The 14876-nt window shown below is 37.8% G+C and overlaps 1 protein-coding gene and 1 pseudogene across 9 annotated transcripts in view; both read left to right on the forward strand.

Annotated features, from left to right (window-relative positions):
• Window positions 1-45: 45 nt before the first annotated feature.
• Window positions 46-14876, forward strand: part of PHACTR4 (phosphatase and actin regulator 4) — a 76020-nt gene continuing 61189 nt past the window's right edge. For 2 of the 9 annotated variants that reach the window (XM_039854872.1, XM_039854871.1), the window contains exons 1-2: window positions 91-182; window positions 4219-4303. In XM_039854872.1, coding sequence (XP_039710806.1) covers window positions 4249-4303 — 55 coding nt within the window. In that variant the 5' untranslated portion in view covers window positions 91-182; window positions 4219-4248. Of the gene's footprint in view, window positions 183-467; window positions 692-4218; window positions 4304-14876 lie in introns of those variants that run through there. The other 7 variants (XM_039854874.1, XM_039854876.1, XM_039854875.1 and 4 more) reach the window with 5 other exon arrangements.
• On the forward strand, window positions 6453-6571 carry LOC120596378 (uncharacterized; annotated as a pseudogene).

Raw genomic sequence — 14876 nt, forward strand, 5'->3', positions numbered from 1 at the left:
CCCGGGGGGACTACAAGTTCCGTGAGGCCCCGCGGCGGCGCTTCCTACCCCTTACAGTCTGGCCCGCTCCCTCTCCCCCCGTCCCGGGGGCCGAAGGCTCTGGCTGCCGCTGGTGGCCGGCGGGCCATGTAGGATTTCCGGGGGAAACTACTGTGGAGGCTGAGGCGGCGGCGGCGACTCGGGTGAGTTCGGCGAGCGAGAGAAAGTGAGCGGGGAGTGTGCGAGGTCGGACCGCTGGCGCCTTTTAGGTTCGGGCCACGTTCTTGGTTCCGCCAGGGGGTCGCAGTCCGGGGGAGGGAAATGGCTCTGGCCGTGGTCGCCTCGGCCCAGGGCGGGCCGGGGCTGCCGCCTCCGCCGCCGCCCCCCTCCCACCGTGGTCCCCGCGGTGGCTCCTCCACCGGCCGCGCGCCCGGCTCGCGCTCGCCCTCCCCGCCCCCGGCGGCTTGGCGGGGCCCTTTTGTCTGGGCTACTTTGCGCCCCTTTGTGCGGGTGTGTGGAGTCGCTCCTCGGGGAGCCCGCCGGGCCGGTCTCTGACGGGGACCTGTCCCTGGGGATCCGGTTACAGTAACCAGATCGGATCAAAGTCCATTTTTCAAAACCGTCCTGTCTCCGACCTCTGCATCCCGGCTGGGCAGAGCGGAAGCTTCAGACTCCGGCAGAGGTAGACGGAATTTCTGCAGAAAACCTCGAGGTTATTGTCTAAATTATTAAGCGTCAGCCCGGGGCGGCTTCAGGGCACGAAACTCGGGGCGTTTTTCTAGGTGGTGGTTGGGGGAAGATGGGCCTTTGGCAAAGAAGTGAGCCCCACTCTCTGGGAAACCCCAGGGGGATCGGCTTTGCAGCGATGTTTGTATGGGTCGCAGCTGTGATCGGGGAACCCAAGAATCAATGCGATGGGCAGAATGGTAGGACACCTCTCGAATCTCGGAGGAGAGAAAGTGATTTATAGGGCAGCGAGCAGCTTTTTCATTCATTGCATGGAGAAAAAGACTACAGCACTTCATCCACACTCCCAATTCCTCGCCTCCGCCCCATCATCCTTATTTCTTTTGCTTAAAACAAAAAGTCGAAAGAACGTCCATCAGTAGAACGATCTGCTTTGTAGAGAAATCAGAAACTTAGGGGCTTCTAGAAAGTAACAGAAAGGACTAGTTGTTCACCAAGTAATAGGAATGAAGCCAGTTTGCTGGAAGGAGAGGTGGTAGATCCTTACTACAACCGGTGAATGTGTGGATTTGATAAAATTTTGTTATATAGTGGTTACGTTATGTATGTCCCGTTGGAGGACTGAATCGCTAGATATTCGACTTAAGATAACTCTTTGTAAGGTCATTGCAGGTACTCTTTTTGAGAAATAGACGTAGTATTTCAAGTTTGAAATGAGGACAACCAGGACCTCTTTACATGAATCAGGGAAAGTTATTAAAGTTAATATAGGTTAAATTCCCACCCTAGCCAAGTAGGCAGATAAAGCCCTTTGTACTTCATTGCTTTCATAATGGAAGCGATTTATTCTGAGAATCCCAGATTGTGTTAGTAATATCCTATTGGGCTAGAGGTCTTTAATGCAATTGTTCTTCATTTTTTAATCCAGCAGTGAGTGGGGATTGTTTGTGTTTTCCTAACTATGCTTTGAAGAAGCATCCACTGAATTGTTCCAGTAGTTTTAAAACAGCAGTTGCTAATGACTGGCTGTTACTTATTTCTCCAAACATTACAATGCTATCACTGTTATTTTTTGAAAACATCTTATATACATTACGTAATTTAATTCTCACTATGATTCTGTGAAGTGGTTGTTCTCTCATTTTATGGCTGATAAATGTTAAATTTACAGCCTCAAAAATGCTGACTTGCCCAAGGTAACAGAACTAACTTAGGAAGGAAATAGTAAAGTAAACCATACTCCAAGTCCAGTGCTCTTTCCATCACCTTAAACCTATTGCTGTTACACCTCATACTACCTTGTGATTTACTGCAATTTAAACATTAGAGAAAAATAATGAAAATATTTTCCAATCAGCAAACCGATTTATTAGGAACTAGAGTTTCTGGAATTATAAACAATCATTCTGAACCAGAAGTCATACTGAATGTTGGTCCCATTACTTTATCTTATGATGTGCTGTGATTATCTTGTACCTAGACAGAATGGCAAATTTATGGATCCCTAGAGGTGGAAGGATGGTGTGTTCCTGGGCTGAGGTTTTGACTAATCTTTGCTTAAAGGTTTATTAAGAAATATGTTGGAGAACATATATACAGCAGCTTTGGCTGCTGGAACATTGAAGAACTGAAACTTTTCAAATACTTTTCTAGCCAAAGAGTCAAGACTCAAGAAAATGCTTTCTTTAGTTTTTGCTCTTACTAAAAAATTTTAATCAGTTTCAGACCTGCAGTTTAAGTCTTGGATTTATGTTAGAACATGCCATGAATGTGACATCAGAAATAGAAACCTATTTCACCTCCCTTACTTAAATTCTTTTGGGGTAAAATGTATAACATACCAATAGAATTGAGTCAATACAATTAGTCTGGCTTTCCTAACTAGTAGAAGCCTGTTTTAAATCTCTCTTTTATTATGCCATCATAATGGGAGGAACTTTCCCCGTGTGTGTGTGTGTGTGTGTGCGTGCGTGCATGAGTGTGTGTGTGTTTGTTTTGCTGTAGTCTTACTTCCAAGTCAATTCATTAATTCAGTCAACAAATATTTATTGAAAGCCTTTTGTGTTCTAAGCACTGTTGTAGACCGACCCTGAGGACAAAGCAGCGAAAACAAAAGAAGTCTTTTCTTTGGGGACTTACGGACTGATGGGGGTGGGGAAGAGGGAGGAGTCAGACAGTAAATAAGTATTAAATACAGTCCCTTCTTATTTACTGTGCAACTTTGAGGGGTAACCTCTTTGAACTTTAGTTTTCTCATCTTTAGCATGAAGGTAATGATTCCTTCTCTACCTAGCTTGTGGAATTGTTTCCAGAAGCGGGCAGGATAAGTATATGGTTGGTTGTATTATACTCTTCAAATTCCTATAGTAAGTTACCGTTACTACTATTAGAAAAGGGAAAGGACATTTAAAAGAAGGTTATTTAGAAAGAAAGTCTAATTTCTGGTCTACGAGAAACTAATGTCCCATTGTGAACCGTCTGTGATTATTAGTCATGTCTTCGCATAGGCTCCCATAACCCTTTATGTAGACATTATTTTTTATAGCACTTAACGAATAAGACCATTATTATTCTGTATTGTCACAGTTAACTGTCTTAATGGCAGGGACTGTGTCCTAGTCTACATCCTTACTGCTTAGCACACAGTCCAGGTATTTCGTTGGAACTTTATAATTTATGTTGAGTGAGTGAATGAATAAAAAAAAGTAAGCAGAGGTAGTTGTGGAGAATATCAGAACACAGATGTGATGGCAAAATGGTTCTTTTATTCAGCAGATTTTTGTTGTTATTGTTTTGACCATCGTGTGCTAGGATCTGGGTTATGTTCTGGTGGTACCAACGTATGAAGGTATATAGATTCTGCTTTGAAAAGCTGACATGACAACATTTAACTGTGTGGTGGGGGTGTTTAATATGGGTAAGGGCCCGAATGATTCTATTTGGTAGTCAGCGAAGGAAGGGATTACAGAGAAAGTGATTTTGGAGTTTGTTCTTGAGGGATGAATAAGAATTCACTGGGTAGGCCAGTTAACATTAAGGTTATTCAAGCCAGAGGGAGCATCTTGAGCATAAGAATGGAGATGCAAAAGTATGAGGTATGTCTGGGAAGAGTGAGCAGTCTGGTATGGCTAGAAGGTATTGCAGTTGGTTTTTCACATTTTGGGGGTTAGATATCTGCTCTAGAAAATTTGAGAAGAGCATTAGATTTCCAGCCCAAAAAATTGCAAATAAGCAAACATATGCAAATAATTTTAGGAAGTTAGGGAATGCTGTGGGGTCTCTGGACTCCTGGGGTGGAGTAGCTGAAGAGTTACAATGGTGGTGAAAGGAAAGTTTGCTGGTTTGAAAGTTTGCTAAAGATAGTTCAGGCTTTTGATTAGGGAATTGCTAAACAATCGAAGGTTTTTAAGCAGGTATTTACAATCCGATCTGTTTTTAAAAGTAATTGCTGTCTTCAGGGTAGGTTAGAGAGTTTAGGAGAGATGTTTAGAAAGTACGTGCTAAAGAGACGGGATTGAGGGCCTTTTTAAATTTTTTTTTTTTTTTTTGAAGAATGGGAGAGATCTGACTTGTTTGAAAGTAATGGAAAAGGAGCCAGCAGAAAGGCAGATATTGACGATCTACACAAGAGGAAGAGGTGAGCCTTGAAAAGGAAACATGAAGAAAGGATGGAAGAAGATATATTTGGAAGTGATGGAGATGGAGGTTGAAATTGGAGTAGTTACCAACTGCTTATTCTGTATCCACACACCAATTTATGTATTTTTATATACGTTATTTAACTTTACAAAATTCTATAGAGTGGATAGGCATTCCCATTTGACAGTAGATCACGGCTCAGATGAACTAAATGCCCCGAAGGCACCGAGTCAGTGGAAGAGATCTGGAACTCATATGTTTCGACTTCAAAGCTCAGGATCATAATTTCTGCTTTAATAGGGTCTTGTAATGTCTGACCACCTTTTTTTTTTTTTAATCTTCCTTTCTGAAAGAATGGGTTATCTGCAGCATGATGAAAGGATAGAGTAGGCTAGACGACTTCAGAGTGTTAAAAGTTTGGAATAGCAGTAGCAGAAAAGGTAAGGAAGTCAACCAGAGGGCTGCTGAACAGCCTTTAGCATTCAGCTGAAGTCAGACACAGATTATCCAGTAGTCCACCCATTCTGTCTCCTACATTCTCAGACAACGTTTCTTGAATATTATTGTAAACCTCAGAAGACACACTAAATGTAATGGATGGCGCTGATGCCACTGTCTCTGAGCAAGTCATAAGTCTTGTGCTTCAGTTTTCTCATCTCTAAAAGTGTCTGCTGTATTAGCTGATCACTCAAATTCTCGGATTTTATAAGTTACTACCAAAAACATTCCAAGGGGTTTTAGGAGAGGAAGCGTGTTTAGTGACTGAGTTTTTAGGAAAGAGATGGTCGAAACTACAGCTTTCGGATTCAAGTGTGGTTTTCAGTTTAACTTCTCTATTATGTTTAAAGCAAAACCAGATGTTTGTTTGATAATCTGAAAGTTCTGACATATTTACTCCATATGAAGCATTTATTTCCTTTGGAGTCTGAAGACTTGGGTTCTAGTTCCAGGTCTATGGCTTCCTAGCTGTGAATATCCAAGTCAGCTAACCTCTTTAAACTTTAGTTTCCTCATTTATAAAATAGGGATAGTAATAATTTCTTCAGAGATTTCAGGTGAGGTAATAGATGTGGGAGGTCTTTGTAAACTGTGTAGTATTTAATAAATATGAAAAAAGTTGTTATACCTGGCAAAGGAAAAGAGGTAGTACTGTGATCAGTGCTGTATGAGGGAGAGAGCACAGGTTTAAAGTACATTTTTCGGTTCTGGAGTATTGAGTGGTAAGGGAAACAAACCTCTCGGTGTGAACTGTCAGTGCAATGAATTTAGAAGTTCATTTGTAGTATATTATGTTGCTGGGTGTTTTTTTCAGGTATACATTTAAAATAGAATCTAATCTTGAATCAAATCTGTGACTTAAAAAACTCTATTGTTAAAGATTCTCTATATTTATTCTCTCAAATATGAACTTGTTAACTAAATTTCCAAGAGGATTTTTAGATAGATGTTGACTATATTTTATTTAAGAGTAGATAACAAGTTTATGATTGTCTTGACAGAACTTAAGTGCATTGCTTGGTTTGTTAGTTTCCTTATGGATGCCTTGTTCTGATGGAACTCAACATATTTAATCTCTTACAGACGATCCCTTTTCCTGCCTTTACCCTACACATGTCATCTGATAACCAGTGTCCTTGCTTCTCCCTACATTGCTGCTTGCTTACTCTCGTCTTTGCAAGTTGATTGGCAACATAGTGTCAGAAATTGGCATAAGGGATTAATGATTCATCCTTAGCTTGAGTGATCCCAAAGCACTTTGTCCATATCTCTCTGCAGAATGCTTTTCCCTCTGTAGTTTACTTTTCGATATTCTCCCTACTAAACTGTACCTGTATATGAAAAACTGAATTAGAAATTCCTGTCATTGGTTTCAATTTATTTAATCATTACACATGATAAACAGTTTTTACAAATAATGCTGCCACATAGATCTTTGGACATGTAATTTTTGTTTGTTTGTTTTGTTTGTTTGTTTTTTAATATGAGATCACTGGGTCAACAGGTATGAACATTTATATAGAGCTTTATTAGCTTTACCAAATTGTCAACATCAATATTCTAATTTTCGGCGCTACTGACAGTTCAGTACTTGTTTATTTACAACCAACCCTACTAGTAATAGATTTTAATATTTTAAAGTAAATATAGCCTACAGCCATGCCACCCTGAACGTGCCCGATCTTGACTGATTTCGGAAGCTAAGCAGGGTCAGGCCTGGTTAGTACTTGGATAGGAGACCACCTAGGAAGACCAGGTGCTGTAGGAAAGGGAATAAAGAAAGGAAAAATAAATATATTTCCAATTTAACAGTTATAAATGCTGCATAATTATTGTTTTAACATTTTAATTATTAAGAAAAACAATTTTTCATATGACCGTAAATTTTATTCTTGTTTTTTGCTCATTTATTTGTTTGAGTCTTTATGGTTTTAGATACTTTTGTAAGCCTTTTGTTATGAATATTATTTATTTTCAAGTTTATTGAAAAATTTCTCCCAGACTCTGGTATTTATTTTTAGTTTTGTTTTGTACAGAAATCTAAATATTTCATGCCATAGCTATTCACTCTTTTCATTGTAATTTTTGTATTTCTTCCATCATTAGAAAGTTATTTCTCCATAGGTAAATACTCTCTCTATTAATTTTTCAACTTTTATTTCTGTTAATCTTTCTTAACTTTTTGAAAATTAATTTTGTCATATGGGATAAAAATGTTATTCTAATTTTTTTTCCATAATGCTATCAATTATTCCCAGTAGCAATTGTTTTGAGTTTTGGGAGACACTAAATTAAAGTGTTTTTATTCATCTTGAAATACTAATATCCACCCAGGTCATTAGAAATTTAAAACCTTCACTTATTTATAAGGGATCAAAGATATTAAAAAATAATAAAGTATGTTTCTCACATTAGTGTTGATGATGTATTTCATTCGTATTTACCTCAGAATGGGGCTCATAGAGAAATGGTTGTTCTTTGGGTGTGTTGATTGTTTATAGAATAAGGTTAAAAAGTGGAGCCCCGAAACACTTTTCCCCATGTCCAGTAAGTGACAGATAGAAAGGGGGAGGATTCCTAAGGGAAAATACAGCCTTACCTCCTCTTCTCCTTCCTCACTAATAAATCCTATTAAAAATGCTGCCAGTAGATGCCAGAGTTGCTGCATAGAGCCAGTCATAAGGTGTGAAGAATACTTTTCATTTCCTTTTACTTGGATACACCCAACTTTACCCCCTGTCCCTTCCTCTGAATTTAAATTTGAGGGAGAGCAAGCATTATGACTCAGGATATGAGAGCACCTTTACTGTATGTATTAAAGGATGATACAATGTCTCTTACCTATTGGTGGCACCAATAAGACTGGGAATTTTAATAACAGCCTTTTGCATACTCTACATGCTTACATAAAATTAAGTAAAAGATAACTGGCTTCTGGGACATCTTTGTATAATTGAGAGAGGGGCTTCATCCTTCCACTGTAGCCACATACCACTTAAGACCATTCTGTTAAATGAATGTATTTTTGCATACTGTGGCATGAGATAAATGAGAAGTCTTTGCATTAATCATTGCATACTTTCTATACATTTTTATTATGGTCAAGTTGACCATTTTAATCTTTTTTAAGCATATAATTCAGTGACTTTAAGTATATTCACAGCATTGTGCAGCCATCACCACTAACCATTCATTTTCAGAACTTTTTCATCATCCCAAACAGAAACTCTTTACCCACTAAATAATAACTCCACATTGCCCTCCTCCCTCAGCCCCTGGTAACCTCCATTCTACTTTGTCTCTATGGATTTGCCTATTCTAGGTACTTCATATAAGTGGAATAATAATATTTATACTTTTGTATCTGGCTTATTTATATTTTTAAATTATCATCTTCTCTTTGTGCTTACATTTATTTTGTAGAAAATCAGAAGTTCCTTCTAGCTTCTTAACTCTTTGGAGGAAAGCTACCATTTTAATAAAGTAGAAAAGCAGCACTAACTCTCTTCAGGGCTTAAAGAATTAATAACATAAATATCTCTTCAGATACTTAAGGAATTAATAACCAAAGATTTAGAGGATTTGGTAAATAAAATATTTTAGTATATGCTCTTGCTTTTAGAGTGTAGAATAGAATGAAAAATATTAAAGAACAGTTGTTGAACAGCTTCTTCCTTTTAACTAAAAGGTTAAAAGGATTAACCTAATATCAATATGCCATATTAAATTCCTGTAAATAGTGAACTTAAATATGTCATGCGGAAATATTCATACTTGATATCACTATAATCTAGGCATACATGAAACTTTTTTTAAAAGTTCATTTAAGTCAGTCTTTCTATCAATCACTTTTTGATTTTTAACACTTTATAAACATGTAGCCAAACTTGCTTTATTAAAAAGAAAATTTTCTTGCCTGAAGTTCATTTTTAGTATTAAGTATTCCAGGAGAAGAAATAAGATGATTAATTCTGATCTGAAAATCTTAAAAATAAATTTTAATTGTAAAAGAAAATATACATAGAAATTCAGATAGTAAAGAAGCACATAAAATAAAAAGCAAAAGTCTTTACCTTCACCCTACTGTCTCTTAGTTCCACTCCTGTCCCACTGATTAACAATATTAGTGAATATCCTTCTATTCCTGCCTATTATGCAACTTTTTTTTTTTCCAACAACATTGAATACATCCTTTTACATTAGAACATAGTAGGTATCTTTCATTCTTTTTAATATCTATATGGTATTCAATGCATAAAGGTTTTGTACTTTAACCATTTTCCTGTTGACACACATTTCAGGTCTCTCCCAATTTTTGCCATTATACATAATACCTTTTGTGAGTAGAGATAGTTTTTCTGTAGTTTAGAAGTAGAATTGCTAGGGGGTCAAAGGTTTACAAATTTTGCATTGAATTGGTGCTGCTAAAATGCCCTCCAAAAAGATACACCAAATTACCTTTCGATTCAATTTATGAGAGTGTACTTTTCTGTACATTAGCATCATTTATTCATTTATTGAATACCACCAATACTGAATATTTTATTTTTGTTTTTATTTTTTCCAACTTTATTGAGCTATAATTGACAAATAAAAATTGTATGTATTTAAGGTCTACAATGTGATGTTTTGATGTATGTATACATTGTGGAATGATTACCACAGCCAAGCTAATTAACATAACCGTCACTTCACAGTTACTCTGTGTGTGTACGTGTGTGTTGAGAACATGTGAGATCTTTTCTTAGCAAATTTCAAGTATACAGTACATTACTATTAACTGTAGTAACCATGCTCTTACATCAAGTCTCCAGAACTTATTCATCCTACACCCTTTGATCAATATCTCTCCTTTTTCCCTACTTCTTCCCCCATACTAGATATTTTAAATCTAAACCTTTCAGTTTTTAGCCATTCTGATAGGCAATAAAAAGCAAAACAACTCATTTTACATTGGCATTTTCCTTATCAGTAATCAGGTCGAATATAATTTCATGTTTATTAGCCATTTGTATTCAGTGAATTCCCTGTTATTCCAATTTATTTGTTCATGTATCTTAATCACATTAACTATTTTAAAAGATCAGGTTGACAACAAATGTGAACTTTGTTTCTTTACATTTTTAGTTTTGAGATAGAATTATATTTGGAGATTTTATATATAGTATTCTCATCCCAGTTAATGTTTGCTGCCAAAATTGTTTTTTAAAAAGATTTGATATATCACTGAATACTGTAACTTTTAAAAGTTTGTTTTGAGTCATTTTCTCAGAATTTGATGTATATAATGCAAGAAAGAAACAGCTGCATTTTTCTGGGTGTAGATTTTGCTCACTGACGACAAATTGCCTTTGCTGAGATCTGTATTTTTCCCAAAAGTAGTGTTCTTTATAACTCACTAATGATATTTCCAGTGAGTACTTTTGCTTATCCATGAGCCACACCTCTATTTTAAAGAGATGATTCATGTCTCTGGTGACAGAAGGACCATGTTTAACTAGGAGGAGGAGGAGGTCACAGTTTTCTTTAAAAGGGAAAATTAGTTCCATTTTTATGTCTTTACCCTTAAGTAATATGTTTTCTTTGTGGTAAGGCAAAAACAAATAAAGTTATGAATTCATTCTATTTGTAGCTACCAAATTTCTGTATAATGTATTAACAAAAATAGTTCAGAAATAACAAAGAAAGTTATTTTAGAGAACTGTAGAGGTTTTCTACAGTTTTCTAATTTCCAGTCAAAAGAGTAGATTCTCTGGTGACAGATAATAAAGATACATGTAGATTATAGTATTTACTCCTTATATTAAGGTAGTAGCATCAGTCTGAAAAATTATATGTCACTCTGGAAGAGCAGGTGATATACACTATTTGTGCCTTAATTTTGTTTCTCTGATAATGTAAGTCAAATCTAGGGAATAAATGGAAATAATACTTTAATTGTCCCTTCTCTGCCAATGTAAATTGGTTTCATTGTCTTGATAATGTTTTTAGATGTTATGTATTTTGATCAAGTGTAGATCACTTTTGTTTTAGAAGTAAAATCAAGGAGTGAGATGAGCTTATGAGTATTACCTGAAAGTCTAGCCCTACTTCTCATATAATTAAAAAGGAAAGAGGGAAGCCTTTTCTTTGCTTACATATATTTCCATTATTACACATATCATAATACCTATTTATTAACATGGCTGTCTCTTATCCTCTACTAGTATTGCTTCATAAGGGTAAAACCATAAATTTATTCATCTTTGTATGTTCCCTAACATGGCACTTGGCATGTAATTGGCTCTTAATAGCTACTTGCTTAGCTGAGCTGTTATTAAGTACCCACTGTGTGCAGGAATAGTCCATATTTTACTGTTTTATTTTTAACAAATATTATTTTATGAGATTCTCAGAACTCTTTGAGGGTGGGTATTATTAATCCCACTTGAAGCCACAAGGACTAGGAGGGTAAATTAATCTGCAATATTATCTTCTGTGACTAAAATGACTAGTGTGAGTGATTGATATTTGAATCTAACTTGCTTTGATGTGTCAAATGAGGGAATCAGAGTTCTCTTAACCATCTTCTTAGTAAATTTTCATTCTTTAGTTTTTGCCTGAGTAAATATATTCACTTGCTGAGCTTTCTCAGGAGGAAGACAGTTGTTTTGAAGAATGCAGATCTAGTGTTATGGAAGTAGCATTGAAAGGAATAGAAAAGGCAGAAGCATAATCTTTAATAAAAGGTTCTTATCCATCAAAATAATGACTTGATCGTTTACATCGTGGTAAACTCATTTATATCTGTATTTGTAATTTAAGGCTATCCTGGACACTCATAGTGAAATAGTGAATGAAAGCTGCTATAAAGAGGGTGATTGAGACGAAAGAATCCTTTTTGTTTTTGCACAGAAGTTATTAGCCTGTAGTGCATGCTTCTGTGTTTGTTCCACTGGATTGACCTAGCCACAGTTATTAAGGTTGAGGAACCGATACACATGAAGTGTTTGGCTAAAGCTGGGAAGGACATAGATGTATTTCACAATTCTCATATGCTAATATTAATACCTCCAAGACTATGGCTACCACTCGCAACAGCAGCATTAAATGTTTGTTAGGTAAACTGTAGACCAAGGCTTTTGGTATTGCAGATATAAAATAAAACCGAAATGATTTATTTGTCCTAGATTTTATGGACATGGTCACAGCTACCAGTTAAATGTGAACCAGATTGGCACATGTTTTATATGCCTCTAAAATGTTATTTTTAAATCTGTTTGATATTAAAAAAAAAACAGATGCTTTTGGTTAGGAAGTAAAAACATTATAGTCAGTTGCCTTATGTAAATCCACTCTTGTTTATGTTGTGTGGCCCAGCACATCCTTGTACGAATGAATGTCCGAGGTTTAGTTAAAACCTATGTTTATAGAAAACAAGATTTTTAGCATTCAGTTAAGTAACTTAGCTGATTTGTTGTTTGGCTAGTTTAATTTGTAATTGGTGCTTTTATGGAATAAGAAAATGACTGATATGTACTAACCTCAAACCACTTCTTTGTCCATGCAAAGTGGACAGTCAGGTGTATGGCCTACAGCTCTGCTCTCTGAGAGGATGTCCTTTACCAGTGCTTTTCAGCGCCTCCCCCTGAGTAAGGCTGTGGTGCAGCCACTGCATTTTTTGATTTGTATCCACTTAATAGCCATCTGGAAAAACTGAGGGGTGTGTGTGTGTGTGTTTGTCGGCTGGCTATAAGGGTCCCCACATGGCCAGAGGTATCAGCTGAGGGAGTGGCGCTTGCACAGCAGTGGCAGATTACATGAGGGTTTGAGCTGTCCACTAATGCGTGTGACTTCTGGTCCTTGTGCTTGTTACTTTCATTTTATGCTGGATTGTTGCTGGGTCCACCTCACCTTATAACTTGATGAGTCTCACAGAATCCAGGTCATGATGATGGGTGATTATGGACAAAAGGTCACTTGGTGTCACATAGTCTGGTGCTCCGTATCTACTAGGACCTAGAAGTATGCCAGGAGTTGTTTGCAAAAGGCATACAATTTTCTACTGCAAATGCCATGGCCTTGTTCCAGACTCCCATGGGTCTGTGTAGTGATTCTCCCACTGAGGCTTGTGTAATGCCATAGCAACTGCAAGATTATTTGCATCGCCACCTAGGCCTGCAGAGTCCTTTTCTGTTTTAGGCTACTCTCGAAAGTGGCAACTTTCTGTGTCACTCAGTATAAAAGCCAGAGTGGTTTTGTCGGGTGTGCTTCCTTCTCAATGGATGCCTTTACTTGAATGGCATCTTTTTTTTTTTTTGAATATGTTTTATCAAGTCCCTGACTCCCTGACTACTGGGCCTATAAACATTTTACTGATGTAATTTGTATCTGAATCTTTGTAGCATTTATCTCTCACCCTCTGGAGCACATATGTCCTGGCAAGGCCTCCAATGTGTTATCCACTTCTTGCTTATCTGGGCCAATTAGCAATGTTTTTAATATAGTGGGTCAGTGTGATATTCTGCAGGAAGTCCAGATGGCCCATATCTCTTAGGACTATATTATGTGAAAGGCTGGCAAAATCAACATAGTCTTGTAAACTTTCCGGTAATCTATTCTATGTGAATGTGAATTATTTTTGGTCCTGTTTTCTTATAAAGATAAAAAGAAAAACATATTCCTCCAATCCTTGGCTACATACTGTGCTGCTGGGGCTGTGTTAATCTGCCCTAGCAAAGATACCACATGGCATCTTTGGTCTCCCATGGTCAAACTGGCAGCTGCAGTTGTGGCAACTATTCGATTGAGCTTGTGGTAATCTGCTGCCTTCCTCCAGTATTTGTCTGGTTTCTGCAGTGACCACACTGGTAAATCCTGCTTCCTCCGAGGGTGTAGCACTAATTTATGTCATCTTTCCTCCCTCCCTCTGGGATGCAATATTGATTTGTTTTGTATTTCTTATCTTGGCAGGTGGAGTGGGGCAGCTTTTAGTGGCTTCCTTCCACTTGGTCTTCCCCAGTGTCATAACTCTTATCTCACATGCCAAAGACTCAAAGTGGGGGTTGCACTAATTTCCAAGTATATGTATTTTAATTATACATTCAGGGACCAGGAAAATGATCACGAGGAAGGTCCACAAACCCAGTGGACCCATTGTGAACTGGATCTTGACCAGAACTCAGTTTATTTCCTTGTCCTCATAAGGTCATGATGACATTTCCAAACTCCAGGTGTCATTGTCAACCTGTCCTCAAAACATTAGTGTTCCTGTTTCTCCAGTTTACGGTTACCTGAGTGAATGAATGGCCATAAGCAGGGCCGAGTACATAATTGGCGTGCCTGGACTCATGGATTGAGAGTGGGCGAGAGAAAATGCTCACCAAAAGTACCTGGCACTCTCAGCCGAGGCAGGGAAAGGATGGCCAGGTAGGACCAGAGGTTGTGACCAAGAGCCCCCTCCCAGGAAAACAGGAGGAAGTGGACCATGTGTGTGAGCTGAGGCTTTAAGCCCCCAGCACATCCTTCATTTTTCCCATTAAACTTCACTTACAGAACACAAATTCATAGATGAAATTAAGAATTTCAAGACAGAGACTGCAGAGCATTAAACTTCAAGTGCAGGGACCTTCTTAGTGTGGAGTCCCTGAGATTGAGAGCATATGGGTCTCTTAGAGCCATAGATTTCTTAGGGAATTGTTATACTTGCTTTGGTGTTACTGGTCCTTTTCTCCTGGGTACCTGGCCTTCAGTCAGTGCATTCAGATCTGAAACTGGCTAAGATCCAGAACTGAATGTGGGATTCTGATTATTTATTGGGGTGACCATCCTTCTTGTCTTGATCTTCTATCCTTGATTTCTTTGGATGTTACTGTGGACGAAAAAGGGATGCTGTACTAAATCTAACTGAAAGTAACCTCACAGGATGATCTGATCATAAATTCTAACTGGGCAGGTCATGATGGGTAGTCATGCCCTAGGCTTCTAACTTCTTTAGTAAAAGCTTTAAGCCAGCCCTGTTCATTGTTCTTGTGCATCTAGGTGAACACACACTTTTGAAGTGCCAGAAATAATCCTTTTTCTAGACCCCTGAA

Source organism: Pteropus medius, unplaced genomic scaffold (assembly GCF_902729225.1).
Source record: "Pteropus medius unplaced genomic scaffold, Ma_sr-lr_union100, whole genome shotgun sequence".
In the NCBI taxonomy this organism is placed as follows: Eukaryota; Metazoa; Chordata; class Mammalia; order Chiroptera; family Pteropodidae; genus Pteropus; species Pteropus medius.